This window comes from Bombyx mandarina, chromosome 28, assembly GCF_030267445.1.
Source record: "Bombyx mandarina strain Sakado chromosome 28, ASM3026744v2".
In the NCBI taxonomy this organism is placed as follows: Eukaryota; Metazoa; Arthropoda; class Insecta; order Lepidoptera; family Bombycidae; genus Bombyx; species Bombyx mandarina.
Genome location: NC_143233.1, coordinates 9941317 through 9956143, shown reverse-complemented (window position 1 = coordinate 9956143; position 14827 = coordinate 9941317). Strand labels below are relative to the sequence as shown.

Here is a 14827-nt window from a genome sequence, read left to right as displayed (position 1 = left end):
TACATATGCAACGTTGTATCTTTACCGGAACACTCAGCTCACGTAATTTACTTCTGAGCACGGAAAGAAGAACATTGTCGTATGCAGATGAAATGTCTAGGAAACAGGCCACAACCGACCGGTTTTCACTGAAGGCAATTCGCGTATCAGAAATAAAGGTGCCGATGCTATCTAAGGTACTGAACCCCTTTCGGAATCCAAACTGAGAGTCTGCTATCATTCCCTTACTTTCCACATACCACTCCAACCTATTTTTAATTAAATGTTCAAGGATCTTACCAATTACAGGGGAGAGTGCAATAGGACGGTAGTGATCAGGATTATCAGGAGATTTGCCTGGCTTCAGAATAGGGATGATTAATTGAGATTTCCAAGCGTCAGGGATATAACCAAAATTAAAACATGTATTTATTAAATTTAGAAGGAACTGACGACTATGTTGACCAGACATTTTGTAAAACGAGTAGGGAAAGCCATCTAAGCCAGGAGATGAGTCCTGGACATATTTAAGTACAGAATTTAGCTCATTTATGGAGAAAGGTTCGTCTAAAGGATCAACAGCGAGCATATTAATTGCCAATGAGGGACATTCATCAACAAGAGGAGCATAGGCAGGAGCCAATCTGTTAATGAATTGTAGGGCGATGCTCCGTGAGATATTGGGAGAATTTTGAGGGAAGCATCCGCGTCTAAATTTTTTATAATTTTGCCAGACTAGGGAAGACGGGGATGAAGGTGAAAGAGAGGAACAAAATTTTTTCCAACTCTCATACTTTTTTTTCTTGAATGTGCGCTTGGATTTAGCCACTATTCTGTTAAATTCCCGAAGGTTGGAGAGGGTCATATTCTTGATGTAATTAAATTCAGCTTCCTTCCGGGATTTAATAAGGTCTGTGCATTCTCTGTCCCACCAGGGAGGAGAAGATAATTTTCCCAAAGATGAATTTTTCAAGGGAATACTCAGATCTGCAGCAGCTGAAATGGAATCTGAATACAAACTCAAACAAGCATCCAAATTGTCAAAAGAGATTTGGGGAAAGGAAAGGATTCTTTTATCTAGATTCTGTTGGTAAATGTCCCACCTGGCGTCAGTAATGCGATACTGCAATAAGGGAGTTCTATTTTTGCTGGGGAGAGACCTATTGGAAAAGGTAGAACAAATAGGGTAATGATCACTACCGTATGTTAAATTAAGACGTTTCCAGTCTAGGGAATTTACTAGAGTGGATGAACACAGTGTTAGGTCCACACAACTTCTGCTTTGACCCGGTCTAGGGAGTCTAGTGGCTGATCCATCGTTAAGGACGTATAACCCTATTTCATCTATTAGCTCTGCCAAATATGTACCTGAAGCGTCACAATGGTCAGATCCCCACAAGAAGTGATGACAATTAAAATCTCCCATAAGAATAATTGGGTTCAATAAAATACATAAATTTCTTAGGAAAGGAATACATATAGGGACAGAAGGAGGGAAATAAATGGAGATAAAATTAATACCAATGATGTTAACACCAATGGCATTAATCTCGGCTCCATGAGGAGGAAGAGAAAGAGAAGAAGAAGGGAAGACATTGTTGACCAGTATAGCAGCACCACCATACCCGTCATCACGATCATCACGGTAGGTGCTATAACCTGGGATGTGAAATGGGAGATGTGGCAAGAGCCACGTCTCAGAAATTGCAAAGATTGCGGGATTATATAAATTGATTAAATGGAGAAAGTCATGTTTTTTTGGGAGGGCGCTCCTGGCATTCCACTGCAAGAGATTTAGATCCATTATGGTGGGAAAAAATAGTGTCAATTATGTCATTGGCAACGTGGTCAGGTAGGTTAATTTTAGTTAAAAGAGAAGCTAGTAGTTTAATTAGAGAAAAGATTTCACTAGAGGGAATATCTTCAGAAGGAGAAGAATTTTTACTGAGAGCGCAGCCATTAGTAGAGGGAGAAAAAGAGTAGGAATTAGTAATAGCTCTATGGGTTCTTTGATCATAGCCCGGGACGTGAGGGGCATGACTTTTAGGCTTCTGGAGGATCGTTTTTCTGTAGGAGGAAGAGGAAGTCTGAGGATGGAAACGTAAGGACGAGGGGGCTGAAGGAATAATATGAGTTGTGGGAGGGACTGATGCTGAAACATCAGCAAAGGACTTTGACACAGTAGGGAATGTTTTGGATGCTTCTGCATATGAGATGTTGTTCTGGGCCATAGCAACTTTAATATTTTTTTGTCTCTGGTATTCAGGGCATTGCTTGCTATTAGCACAGTGAGGTCCAGAGCAATAAAAGCAAGTTGGGTCCTCTTTAGTGCAGTTCTCACCAAAGTGTTCATCACCACAGCGGAAACAGCGGGGCTTTGAGCGACATTGAGTTTTTGTATGACCGAATTTACAGCATCCAAAGCATTGTACAGTAGGGAAATAATATATATCTACAGGGAGGGAATTGAAGCAGCAAAAGACACGTTTTGGGAGGGTCTGACCATCAAATGTAAGAACCACAGAGGAAGTAGGTTTCCATTCTGGTACCCCATCAGTAATAACTTTGTGATTAATGCGTCTCACCTTCAGTATTCCGCCACAACCAGATGGTGTCTTAATATTTAAAGCTATCTCTTCTTCTGACCAGTCATTAGGCACACCCTTAATAATACCCATCCTAGTGATATTATAAGTCGGGATTAATGAGGAGTATCCATTTTCTAACAATTCTTTGTTGGCCAAAAATGAGTTTGCATCCTCTGGAGATTTAAACTGGACAGCAATCCTATTCCGACCTATTTTTTTGACTCCATCAGGAAGAACATTTTTAATATTAAGTTTGATCATCATCTGTCCAAACTTAATGGGGTGGAGGGTAGTTCCCGATTTCGGGTCAGATTCTATACGAGTAACATGGACCAAAAATGGAGCCACATCCCTCGCAGAATAGCGTTCGCGGCTATACTTATTAGGTGCTAACGGTCGTTGTTGTTTGGAAGTAGACAAAGCAAGATCATTATCATTGTTGGTTTCGAGAGCTCGCTTACGATGATGTGCTTCAATCGACTCGAAACTAGTTAATGGTACAGTAAGGACTGGTGAGTATGTAAAATCACCCTGAGGATGTTGTCCCTCATCGTTCCAGGTTAAACTAGGATCTGGGGGACGGCCAGGGGGTCGATCGTCAACCTCCATGATCGGCCCGCATTGACTATGCGAGATTAAATAAATGAAAACTTACCTTATGGCTTCACACAAAATTTGACAATTACAACAAGAAGAACAAACACAGATAGATATAGGCAGCAAAAAATATAACCAAAAATACAAACAATTAAAAATTAAAAGGAAAAATCGTTCGCATGTGCTAACCATCAAACACCCTCCACTTCTATGAGGAGGTTGAAGCTACATTTTTGCAACTTAACAGGACAGCCATTTCCATTTAAAGTTTAAAATTTGGAAAAAATATCATAAAAAAAAAACTTTATCAGCTACTTGTAATCTTGAATGCTCTTTGTGTAGGTAGAAGATGTTATACTCTCAGGTTTTTTTTTTAGCATGATTGACAAAGAATCTCATATACCATCATTACTGGAGTATATTTTATGAGGAGTATATGAGGCTAAAATCCCAATTACATTGTATAATTGCTGTATTGCTCTTCAAACTAGAACATGGTTACTTCAGAACAGAAATAGACATGATGGTCGTACCTAGCTCTGCGGCTTGCAATAAAAACTGCTGCGTAAAAAAATGTTGAGTCAAAAAATTTTTTTATATGAAGTTTTCTTAATTTTTAGACGTAGAGATGGGTCGCCAGAGATTCATTGCAGAACGTAGCCCCGCACAGAGGATGCCTCAAGTCAGAGATATACCGGACACATTAGGTGAGCACACACACGCTTCTATATAAAACAAAAATATCCTTATTGGGAAAATTTTCAATGATCACAAATCTTTAAATTAGAACCGGTGGAAATTATAATAAAATATGAGTCTCAGTCTATGGGTATTGTAAATATTATAACTCCATATTGAATGGTAATAATTGGATATTGATTGGCACATTATTGATTGGTTGGTGGGATGGATCGGTCATTGAATTAAGACTATGACACCTAAATACATACCGTTTTAGTTAGTAAATACATCTTTTTATGTCCACAACAAGCGTGATTATTCAGAACTGACGCAAATTTTTTTTTTCAATAATGCCGTTTATTAAAGTTACCACACTCGTCACAAATGTCACCACACGTAATACGCACGTCACAAACATCACCATACGTAACTTGCACGTCACCATACGTCACGCGAACGTCACAATCCGTCATGGGAACGTCACCATACGTAACGTGAATGTCACCACACGTCACGCGCACACCACAACGCTTCATCACACGTCACGCGCCTTTCACACGGTCGCACCGAAGGCGTACTCTAATTATTAAAAAAAATAAAAAAATAATGGCCTGGATTTTTTTTATTTTCCAATACAGCATTGTCTACTGTCCAACTATGTACCGTTTACTCTGATTCTGTGTAATCAGCTATCAGGACACCTTGGATGTTATTTAAATGACACTAAAGTTAGTTTTCGTTTGCAGATAAAGTGGTGATACCCCGCAGTTCGTTCCGCGGCAGGCCGTGGATTCGATCCCAGTACACCAGGCACTCGCATCCTTACCGGACAAATTATGTACATCGGGTCAGTTTAAAACCATCTATACTAATATATAAATCTACAGTGGTGTAACCGTGCATCCGATTGACTTGAAACTTGGTATCCATGTAGAAAATACATGTACTTAATGGATAGGCTAATATTTATATGAGTGTTGGACTCCCTACACCAGTTGCGGGGGCGTTAATGATGAGAATCTTTGTGGGGGTGAGAAATAATAATGTTAATTTTAAATGCCCAGCGAAGCGGACGGGTACAGCTAGTTTATTTATAATATGATAGTTACGTCATTAAATTGCAGTAATAGCTTGTCATTGTGTAAATGATTAAATGTAATAATTGTCATTAAAAATGTTATATTTTTCAGGCTAAATTTAACCAACGCGTGTCCTTCCCGCCGCCTCAGGTCCGTCCAAACACCTCACAAATACGAGTAGAAAACCGGCCTCCAATCCAACCAGTGATTCGCCCACCAACCCAACCAGACTTTCGACCACCCGTTCAATCGGAGATAGGTCCTCCTATCCGAACGGAGGTCCGCCCACCCATCCAACCGGATATCCGTTCGACCGTTCCACCTGGAATCGGGCCACCCAATCAACCGGACGTTGGACCGCCGACGCAACTGGACGCGCGTCCTATTCAAACGGAGATCCGGCCGCTGGTCCGGCCCGACATGCCGCCGGATATCCGTATCGTCCGACCGGAGATGAGGCCCATGCGCCCGGAAGAGTTGCCTCCTCCCATGCTGGCACCAGAGATATCCCCGGAAAGAGCACCACATCCGGAGTTCAGAATGAATCCCCCGAGGTTCTTCAGGCCGAGCATGGAGGGACAGTTTGGTCCGGGCAGACCACACTTCGAGCCTCGTGGACTCCAACATTACAGGTACGGATGATCGACCTTCATCTATTAACCACATCATTTTTTTATTATAATTTTGTGACCTTGCAGAGAGGTTTTTAAGGCTTCAGGTTGTAGGCCGTTGTAGGTAATTTTAAGCCACATCTTATTCGTTCTTATCTTATTAATTTGAAACTGCTCGATTGGGATTAGATTTAAAATAAAAACGAAATGAAATGGAATTAAACATAGTCTCAGTAAAATAAAAGAATGAATACTGAGACTTTTTTAATGGACTTTTTGGAAGAACTCTAAAAACTACGTCCAATGGCCTTACGGCTTCGTTGCCCCACATTTGTGCACTTGCTGTGCATTACACATTTGAACCTGAAGAAACAGTAAACGAACAAACTAAAACAACCCCCATAACGCGGCAGGTCGGCGCGCGCCCCCCCGCGGCAGGAGGTGCGCATGCTGCCCGTGCTGCCGCCGCTCGCCGGCAAGAAGGTGCTCATTAACCCGCACTTCAAGGGAAACTTTCAGCCGCCGCTCGAAGGTCAGTCCCACCACACGGTCCCCTACGATACCCCACACGGCCCCCCACTATTCCTACACATTGTCCCCACTGTACCCCCACACGGTCCCCCCACTATTCCCCCACAGGCCTTTCACTACCCCTACTGGGGGACCGTGCCCCACTATACCCCACACGGTCCCCCGGAGCCCCGAACTCGGATCTACTTATAAAATATTGATTTTGTTCTTGAAACCATAATTATTAGATAAATGTATATCCGCTGCGGTGTCCAGTGCTCTATGCAATATCCAGTTAACCAATCCAGTTATATAATATCCAGTTATCCAATTGTACAATATCCAGCATCCAATAAACCGTGTAATGCGTTATAGGGTTCCCGGCGTACATACCGACTAGGATACAAAAATCGCCTCCCCGAAGTCCGCCGCCGTATCAAACCGGTAAATTATATTGATTAGACGGTTCGTTCACACCTCACGATGTCACGTCGAGGAATAAATCATTTTTATGCTATTTAAAATCGATCATTGTAATTTATAACGTGAATTTAGTACGTACGTAATGTAGTTTATAATGTAAATTATCCGAGTCACATTATTAAAAGCGTCCAATTCGATGTTGGATTCTGCGAAGCAATGTTCTTGCTAGGACCAGTGTTAGCTAATTCTCTCAGGATGAGCCCACGAGCTTACCTACCCTGCTGCGGGAAGCTGGAATAGCCTCATAGGCTACCAGTGAATAGGCGGAGGAAAAAACATAGCACCGCTATCTGTAGGGGGCGCTTGGGTCGCGTCTTTGATAATACAGTGTCTGTCAGTGTAATAAAGTTTCACTACATGAAAACTTACCTTTCAAACTTTAAATTAAGCCTTGTTATGCCATCGCTATCGAAACTCCTACCTTATCATCATATCTCAGGAACGACAAGTGAAAAATCTCAATTAAAATTAAATTGATAATTGGTTTTCGTTTGATTTTAAAACAAAAACATCGTTTAGTTGTGAACGAACCTTAACGTTTTTGTTGTTGTGTCTGCATGGTTGATTTTGATACGAAATTTTAATATAGTTTATGCTGTTTATATGATCGTGATATCCTGCTTTAAGTTAGTTTATACTGAACGATACAAGTATGAGTTGTTTTTTATTAAAGCAAGTTGATTTTTAAATGATTTGTAGCACACACTAGCTATAGAATGAGCTAGTTTGGTTGGCCTTTATGGCGTAGATAGAGGCTTGGCTTGCTGGTAAATAGTTAGATAAATTGTACAATAATTATAATTGATCTTAGAACTCATATGTCAAGGTGGGTGGCGGCATTTACGTTGTAGATGTCTATGGGCTCCGGTAACCACTTGACACCAGGTGAACTGTGAGCTCGTCCACCCATCCATGCAATAAAAATAAACAATGTGAATAATTTCAAAATAGCCTTTGTAGGTTAAATTGTAACGCCAAATCTTTGATTGTTGTGTAGTGTCGTAAGCTCCTCATAGTATACTCATTTTATCATATAATTAATGTTTAATAAAAATTGTCTTATAGAGTGCAGCATGAGTTTGTCATTTAATATTCGCTTTTAATATTCTACTAGTGTCCGCTGAATAATCGATATTCGACCATAATTACTGATACGTTAAGGTTTACAGTCATTTTTACCTTTCTTTAAAATTTCAATAACAAAAAAATACGATTTCCGATTTTTTTATTTGTAACACTGAAGTTCGTCACTGAACCAAAAACAATTGACAATCAGTGTGCTTAGTGCGAATTTTTAACAGCGCCCCTAGCGGCAAACGTAATAAAACTTTCCAACTCCTTAGGAATTTGAGTTAACTTTTACATTATCGAGAACGTTAAAAAACTCGCATTAAGCACACTGATGTGATAATGGATACGTATGTTTTGTCTTTGCCTACATATATACAGGGTGTTACAAAACTACCCGTAAAGCCGAAAGAAGGTTAAATGGCGCCTTATAACGAGTCCATTGACAATATTTAAGAACCATAGTAACGCTGTATAATATACCTCAAAAAAGAAATTTTATTTTTACTGATGTGCAAACCCTATTTCAGTATAATTAAAGAATAAACTAAGCAGAATGTACCTGTATTTCTACCAAATTCACGTAACGACAAACATTTTGACAAGTGCGACAAGTACTTGAGTATAATGACATCCTTGTGTTGAGGTAGTAAACATTTATGAATGAAGAATAGAAAAATATTAAAGTAGACAATTATTAGGTAAAATAGGTACGTACTTGCTTTTCTGTTAAATAATCTGGGTCCCTGACATGACAGTTTACTAGGGTTGACAAAATGTTTGGCTGTGATAATTAATTATATTTTTTACGGGGTATTTTGTAACACGCTCTATAGATTTACTTTTGTTGTGTAATGTAAGCACGCGATCCGTTTCGACTCTGTCCCGCGCCTCACTTTTGGCTTATTATTTATTATATTTAGCAAATTATAGTGCGTTAAAAATCGTTATAAAAACGTTCATATCAAATTGCCTTTTATTCGATTTTCAATTAGTTCAGTGATTGGTGAACCCTAACTGCTACGTCTCTAGCTCCGCTTCTAACTTATGATCTAAGCTCAGTTAGTCATCGGCCAAAGACGCGCCCAGTTGTGTCCTGTGGGTTTGAATCCAGCACTAATGACGCTGGCGAAAAATTATACTTTGACGTGGTGGAACATTCAGTAGAACTTAATAGTTTTACGTGTAACTCTGCAAAATGGTTTTGATTATGCTTTTTATCGCACTATAGTATTTGTTTGCAGCAATGGCTTTCACAGAAGTATTACTTCTCAGAGATTCTTAGTCACAGAAGCACCACTTCTAAGTATTAGCATGCACTCGACTGCACGTGTCTGTTTGAATGTCCCGACGTAATGTTAATGATTTGTTGTGTCCAGGTCCGATAAAGGACATCGATGAGGCGGCGGAGAGGTTCATAGCCGAGCAGAGGGACGCCCTGGCGCGGGCCGCCGGCAGGAAGACCAGGCGCTCGCCGCAGAGGTACGGCAAACAAATACGTTATTTGCTATAGAGTCGAGCAGGGCGGCTACTGAGCGAATTGAGACCTTTTTATTGATGGACCGGGGTCGAACCACCCACGAGGTCCCCCCTGAGATTAGAATCAGAGGGGTTAGGGGATTACCGTTGTCAAACTGTAACCAGACGTCCGGCCAACGGAGCCTTTGATCCGAAGAATAAAAATTTAGTGATCTAGATCATGCGGTCGATATCAATTATTTTAAAGTATGCCCTTTGATATTGCGCAGGTACATCGAGAATACTACCATAGAGATCGAGAATGAGTTAGCGCAGAATCCGGGGTGGGGCGGCGGCAGGGGGAGGGCGGGGGAGGACGAGGAGTTGCTGAGGAGGCAGGAGGAGTTCATCAATGCCAACCGAGCTGGCCTGAGGAGACGGTTAGTTAGCTATCTATTCTACAGAATATACAAAGCATAATATTTCTTATAGCCTAATATCATGTGAGCCGTAAGCACGTTCGTTCGCTTCAGATAATACATATTATTAATTTCGCAAATTGTTATATGAACAAAAGAAACGCGAAGCTATACTTAATACATAGTAATACATACTAGCGACCCGCCCTCGCTTCGCTTCGGAAACTAATTTATTATTGATTTCTCCACTATTTAATGGATGTTATTATACAATGACATATAAACCTTCCTCTTCAATCACTCTATGTATTAAAAAAACCGCATCAAAATCCGTTGCGTAATTTTAAAGATTTAAGCATACATAGGATACATAGGGATATAGGGACGGAGAAAGCGACTTTGTTTTTTTGTTTGTACTATGTAGTGATTGTTACGTGCTACAGTCAAGTACGATCCATCTGTATGTAAACTGTAAATGTTGTATTCAGGATGAGGTCTCCGTCCCCTCCACGCCGGCCCCCCTCTCCGCGGCGCAGCCCCCCGCGCCGGCCCAGGGACAACGACGAGGTACCGTGTCGACACTAATACTAGATGCCTTGGCTCGGTAACTTCGCCCCATCAGCTGGCTCTCACTGGTTGTGTTCTGCAGGAGTCGGAGTACAAGCGCCGGGTCCGCGAGCAGGAGACCCTGAGGGAGAGGGTGCTCCGCGCCAAGGAGCTGAGGAGGAGGAGGAACGCGGCGCTCAGTCGCCAGCCGCCGCAGAGGTACTCGCGCGGGACCAGCGGAGAGCGATCCAGCCGTGCCCACTAATGCTTTCTGTTAGAGTGTCTGTTTGTGCTGGTCGGTTTGCGTACAGTTCCCTACTGCATCAGCTGTTAGACGCTACGTAATGAGTAACAAACAGTAGGGAACACAGATGGTGTGGGGGGTCGCCCCCCGGTGTGGGGAGGGCGACCCTCGACCAACATGCGAGACTAGAAAAACTGACGGAAACTTGAGGAGTGAAATTGTGTGATTTGTTTTAATTTGTTTATTTAGTGTTTCTTCAGGTTTAAATGTGTAATAACGGTGGTTCATTAACTGTTTAATATCTGTGAAAGTGCATAAAAGTGGGAAAATGAAACAAAGCTGCTGGACGTAACTTCTCGGGGTCCTCCAAAAAGTCCACTGAAAAAATCTCAGTAAATAATGTTACGATATGACTTAAAGGTCTTAGTTATCAGGTCATAAAATCTTTTAATAAAAAGGCGAGACTAGAAAAACGGGCAAGTAGGCCTTCCGCTAGGTGTGGGGGCGCTCTAGGTACTGGCTCCATCAGATCCGGGGTAGTGGTGACACTAGGTTCTTTACTGAGATAATTGTAACATTGCATTACAATGAACCGTTTGACTTCACCGTTGGGTGATGTGTGTACACATCAACCGCAAACTGGTTTACTTTAACTGTTTCAATCTTTTTTATTTTTATTGCTTTGATGGGTGGACGAGCTCACAGCCCACCTGGTGTTAAGTGGCTATTGGAGCCCATGGACATCTACAACGTAAATGCGCCACCCACCTTGAGATATAAGTTTTAAGATCTCAGTATAGTTACAACGGTTGCCCCGCCCTACAAATTTTTCAATCATTGCAGTAAGGAAGATGCAGACAGCAGAGACAAAGAGACGACCCCTCCAAAATCTGAAGAACCCCTCAAACCGGTCCCCCGGGTGGACCAGCCGACCAGCTCAGAGGAAATTAAACCGGACACCACCAAGAAATCTCCGGAGAGGAAAACCGAGCTTGTTGTAAAAAGAGCACCACCTCCGGCTGCGAAGGAACGGACCCCGCCCAGAGACGACGGCGCTGAGGTCAACTCCACCTGTGGTGAGTGATGTCATCGCGCTCCCCCCGGCAGAGCGGTGGTACCTACCCGTGCGGACTCTCAAGAGGTCCTACCACCTGTAATGTATATTTATATTTCGAGTAAGTCGGCTAATGTTAAACGGAAAGCTCAAGTTACCTTGATGGACGGTACATCTAACTCCCATCTTAAAAGTGTAATCTCGTTGACAGAGACATTGACCCCCCCTCCTCCGGGCGGGTCCCCCTCCCCGCCGCCCGCCACGCCCCCGCTGCCCCCGCTGCGCACCGACACGGACGACGAGCTCGACCTCATCCTCGAGGACATCGACGAGATCCTCAGCGACGACGACGACACCGGACGGTTCAAGGCCAAGTCAGTGCCCATGTAAGCCATTACGGATCCTCCCGGTCCACTAAACGGTGCTTTTAGGTTCTTCAAGCACCGGCCATCGTAAATCAATCTATAGACACAGCCCACTGAGTTTCTCGCCGGATCTTCTCAGTGGGTCGCGTTTCCGATCCGATGGTAGATTCTACGAAGCACGGCTCTTGCTATAGGGCCAGTGTTAGCAACAACGTCAGGCCTGCTTACACTGATATGATCTTTCAAGACCATCGGCTTAGGAAAAAAAGTGCACGATAACTTTTCAACAACGTGTCACGCGGTAGACAATCGGGTTTGCCAATTATATATTTATACTAACATGCAATAGATTTGGAGGGGCAGAGTCACCTATCAGACTCCAGACTGCTTCCGTACCACCCATAAAGCCCCCCGTTTCAACAATCACATCCCGTGAGCTTGTATTCAATCTGAAAGCTCACCGTAAAACCCAGCAGCTGGTGTTGAATCTATACTAATAATATAAAGAGGAAAGATTTGTTTGTTTGTCTTGAATAGGCTCCGAAACTGCTGAACCGATTTGAAAAATTCTTTCACTGTTTGGAAGCTACATTATTTCCGAGTAACATAGGCTATAATTTTTTTGGAAAAAAATTAGGGATCCTTACTAAAATTCTAATAATGTAAACCTAAGATGTAAAAAAAATTACCCAAAATATTCTTTACATCGCGTGCCCTGCGAAAACTATTGATGATAGAACAAAATAATGTACTACGACTTTGCAGAACACATCATTATCTACAAAAAGTGTCGCGACAGCACATGTCTAACTATTATAGTTGTGCCGCAATAAGTGTTATTTTATTGAAAAAAATAAACAACGTCAAATATCGTTGAGATTTTTGTTAAAGACCCGAGCGGAGCCGGAGCGGGCCGCTAGTAGGATATAATTGAATATGCAATTTCGAAAAGGGCACATCTCTGAAAATGTAAAATATTCAAAAAAAAACTGATTATTTTCTAAAGTAGTGTAAAATTTTAAATATTTACTTTTGATTTATATCTTTTAGTGTTAATTAGCAATTGAAAATTACTGGCATTATTATAAAATGGGTGTAGGTAAGCCTCAAAACTACATGTATGTATATGAAAAAACGTATTGGACAAAATATGCGACATGTGCCCTTTTCGAAATTGCATATTCAATTAGATAGAGTTAGTAAATAAGACGGTGCTCTATTGTGTAACGTCTGGTCACCACACTGCGGGAGACTATATCGGCCTGTGTCGTCGCCAACAGATCGCAGCCGGAACCAGAGCCCAGCAAGAACCAGCTCGACCTCCGCTCCAAGCTGGCGCCGCGGAGCACCCTCACCCTCGCCGAGAGGAAGCAGGAGCGGCAGAAGATCGTCTACAACGACGGCAGGGGCGACAAGAAAAACGGTATATATAGACAGACCGACCACTGCACGTGTTGGCGTCCATTGTCAGTTTTGAATATTTGAGTAAAGAGTTGCACATTTTTAATTATATTTATAAGTTAGGTGTATGAGTGTTCTGAGGAATTCTTCGAGATGATACCGGCATCTCGTTTTTACCATCGCACCGCCCGCCACCGGAGTAGAGCTCATCCATACTACCTGGAGCCACTGCGGTCATCCACAGTGCGTTTCCAGAGGTCTTTTTTGCCACGTACCATCCGGCTATGGAATGAGCTCCCCTCCACGGTGTTTCTCGAGCGCTATGACATGTTCTTCTTCAAACGAGGCTTGTGGAGACAGCAGCCTGGCTCTGTCCCTGGCATTGCTGAACTAAAGAAAAAAAAATGAAACAAATTGCTGAATTTTTCTAATTCCTTACGCAATTCTCTCTGGGCGTCACTGGTGACCTTTTTTTTTAGGTGAACGAGCTCACAGCCCACCTGATGTAAAGTGGTTGCTGAAGCCTATAGACATCTACGACGTAAATGCGTACGAACTCACAAGAGGTCCTACCACCAGTAAAGCCTACCTTCCATACAATCTACGCCTGTCTCTATAAAATAATCCGCTCTGTAAAGATTACTAGAGTCTGTGCTCAGTGGCTCACTCGGTCTGGTGTTGCAGACAAGTCGCCGCCCGCCAAGCCGCTGGTCTCGTCCACCAGGAGCGAGCCCGCTGACGTCGTGCCCAGGAAGATCGTTAAGGTGAGTGCCCGCTGCGGTCCCCGGGCCACACGACGACGCGAGCCTTCATGCAGGATAATACTTAAGGTGGTAGGACCTCTTGTGAGTCCGCACGGATAGGTACCACCGCCCTGCCTATTTCTGCCGTGAAGCTGTAATGCGTTTCGGTTTGAAGGGTGGGGCAGCCGTTGTAACTATACTTGAGATCTTAGAACTTATATGTCAAGGTGGGTGGCGCATTTACGTTGTAGATGTCTATGAGCTCGAATAACCACTTAATATCAGATGGGCTGTGAGCTCGTTCACCCATCTAAGCTATATCAGGAATAATATTTCGTACTCCTGGCGTGTGTGCACACGTCAGTGGAGTAGCTGTAGGGGTCAGGGCTAGTGACTGCTTAAACGCCCCCAAGCCTCCCCCCCCCCCCACCATTGTCACGTGCTCAAAATAACTCATAAAATTATAAAATTTACTTGATATCGAGCAAAGTTTGATTCTAACTAAAGATAGACAGTTCATATACCTATGCTTCTAAAAATTTAATTTATTCAGTATTTTACTAAAACGCACACAACATTAGTAATACTGTTGGATAATTGGTCAACTGATTTATTTATAAGATTAAAATAAAATTACAACGTGACGATACGACGGAGGCTCACGGGCCCTGAAGGCACCTCCCGCGTGGACTCATAAAATGCCTCTATAGGGACACAGTTTAGTAGCGTGTGCGGTTTTGTACATCGCTTGCATTAGCCAGTCGTACTTAATTACATAGCCCACCCGACATGTCAGACACTTGTGACAACATACGGAGTTAAATCGGAACTAACTTGTTGAAGTTATACTTCTTTAGGCGCGTTATGAAAAATTGATGAGAGTGAAATTTTACGACGCGCGCGCACCGTGACACAAAATTAACAGAATGAAGTTGCCCACTAAATTGCTCATTACAATACGACCGACGTAACTTGTCTGAATATAGCCGCAGGTGAACTTT

The 14827-nt window shown here is 42.6% G+C and overlaps 1 protein-coding gene across 4 annotated transcripts in view; it reads left to right on the top strand.

Moving 5' to 3' along the window:
* Positions 1 to 14827, top strand: part of LOC114246833 (uncharacterized) — a 29528-nt gene that overhangs the window by 5751 nt on the left and 8950 nt on the right. The window contains exons 5-17 of one of the 4 annotated variants that reach the window (XM_089739068.1): positions 3785 to 3871; positions 4592 to 4692; positions 5036 to 5556; positions 5949 to 6067; positions 6421 to 6489; positions 8976 to 9078; positions 9345 to 9494; positions 9962 to 10040; positions 10123 to 10238; positions 11107 to 11339; positions 11529 to 11691; positions 12963 to 13105; positions 13768 to 13847. In XM_089739068.1, the coding sequence (XP_089595194.1) occupies positions 3785 to 3871; positions 4592 to 4692; positions 5036 to 5556; positions 5949 to 6067; positions 6421 to 6489; positions 8976 to 9078; positions 9345 to 9494; positions 9962 to 10040; positions 10123 to 10238; positions 11107 to 11339; positions 11529 to 11691; positions 12963 to 13105; positions 13768 to 13847 (1964 nt within the window). Of the gene's footprint in view, positions 1 to 3784; positions 3872 to 4591; positions 4693 to 5035; positions 5557 to 5948; positions 6068 to 6420; positions 6490 to 8975; positions 9079 to 9344; positions 9495 to 9961; positions 10041 to 10122; positions 10239 to 11106; positions 11340 to 11528; positions 11704 to 12962; positions 13106 to 13767; positions 13848 to 14827 lie in introns of all 4 variants that reach the window. The other 3 variants (XM_089739067.1, XM_089739070.1, XM_089739069.1) reach the window with 3 other exon arrangements.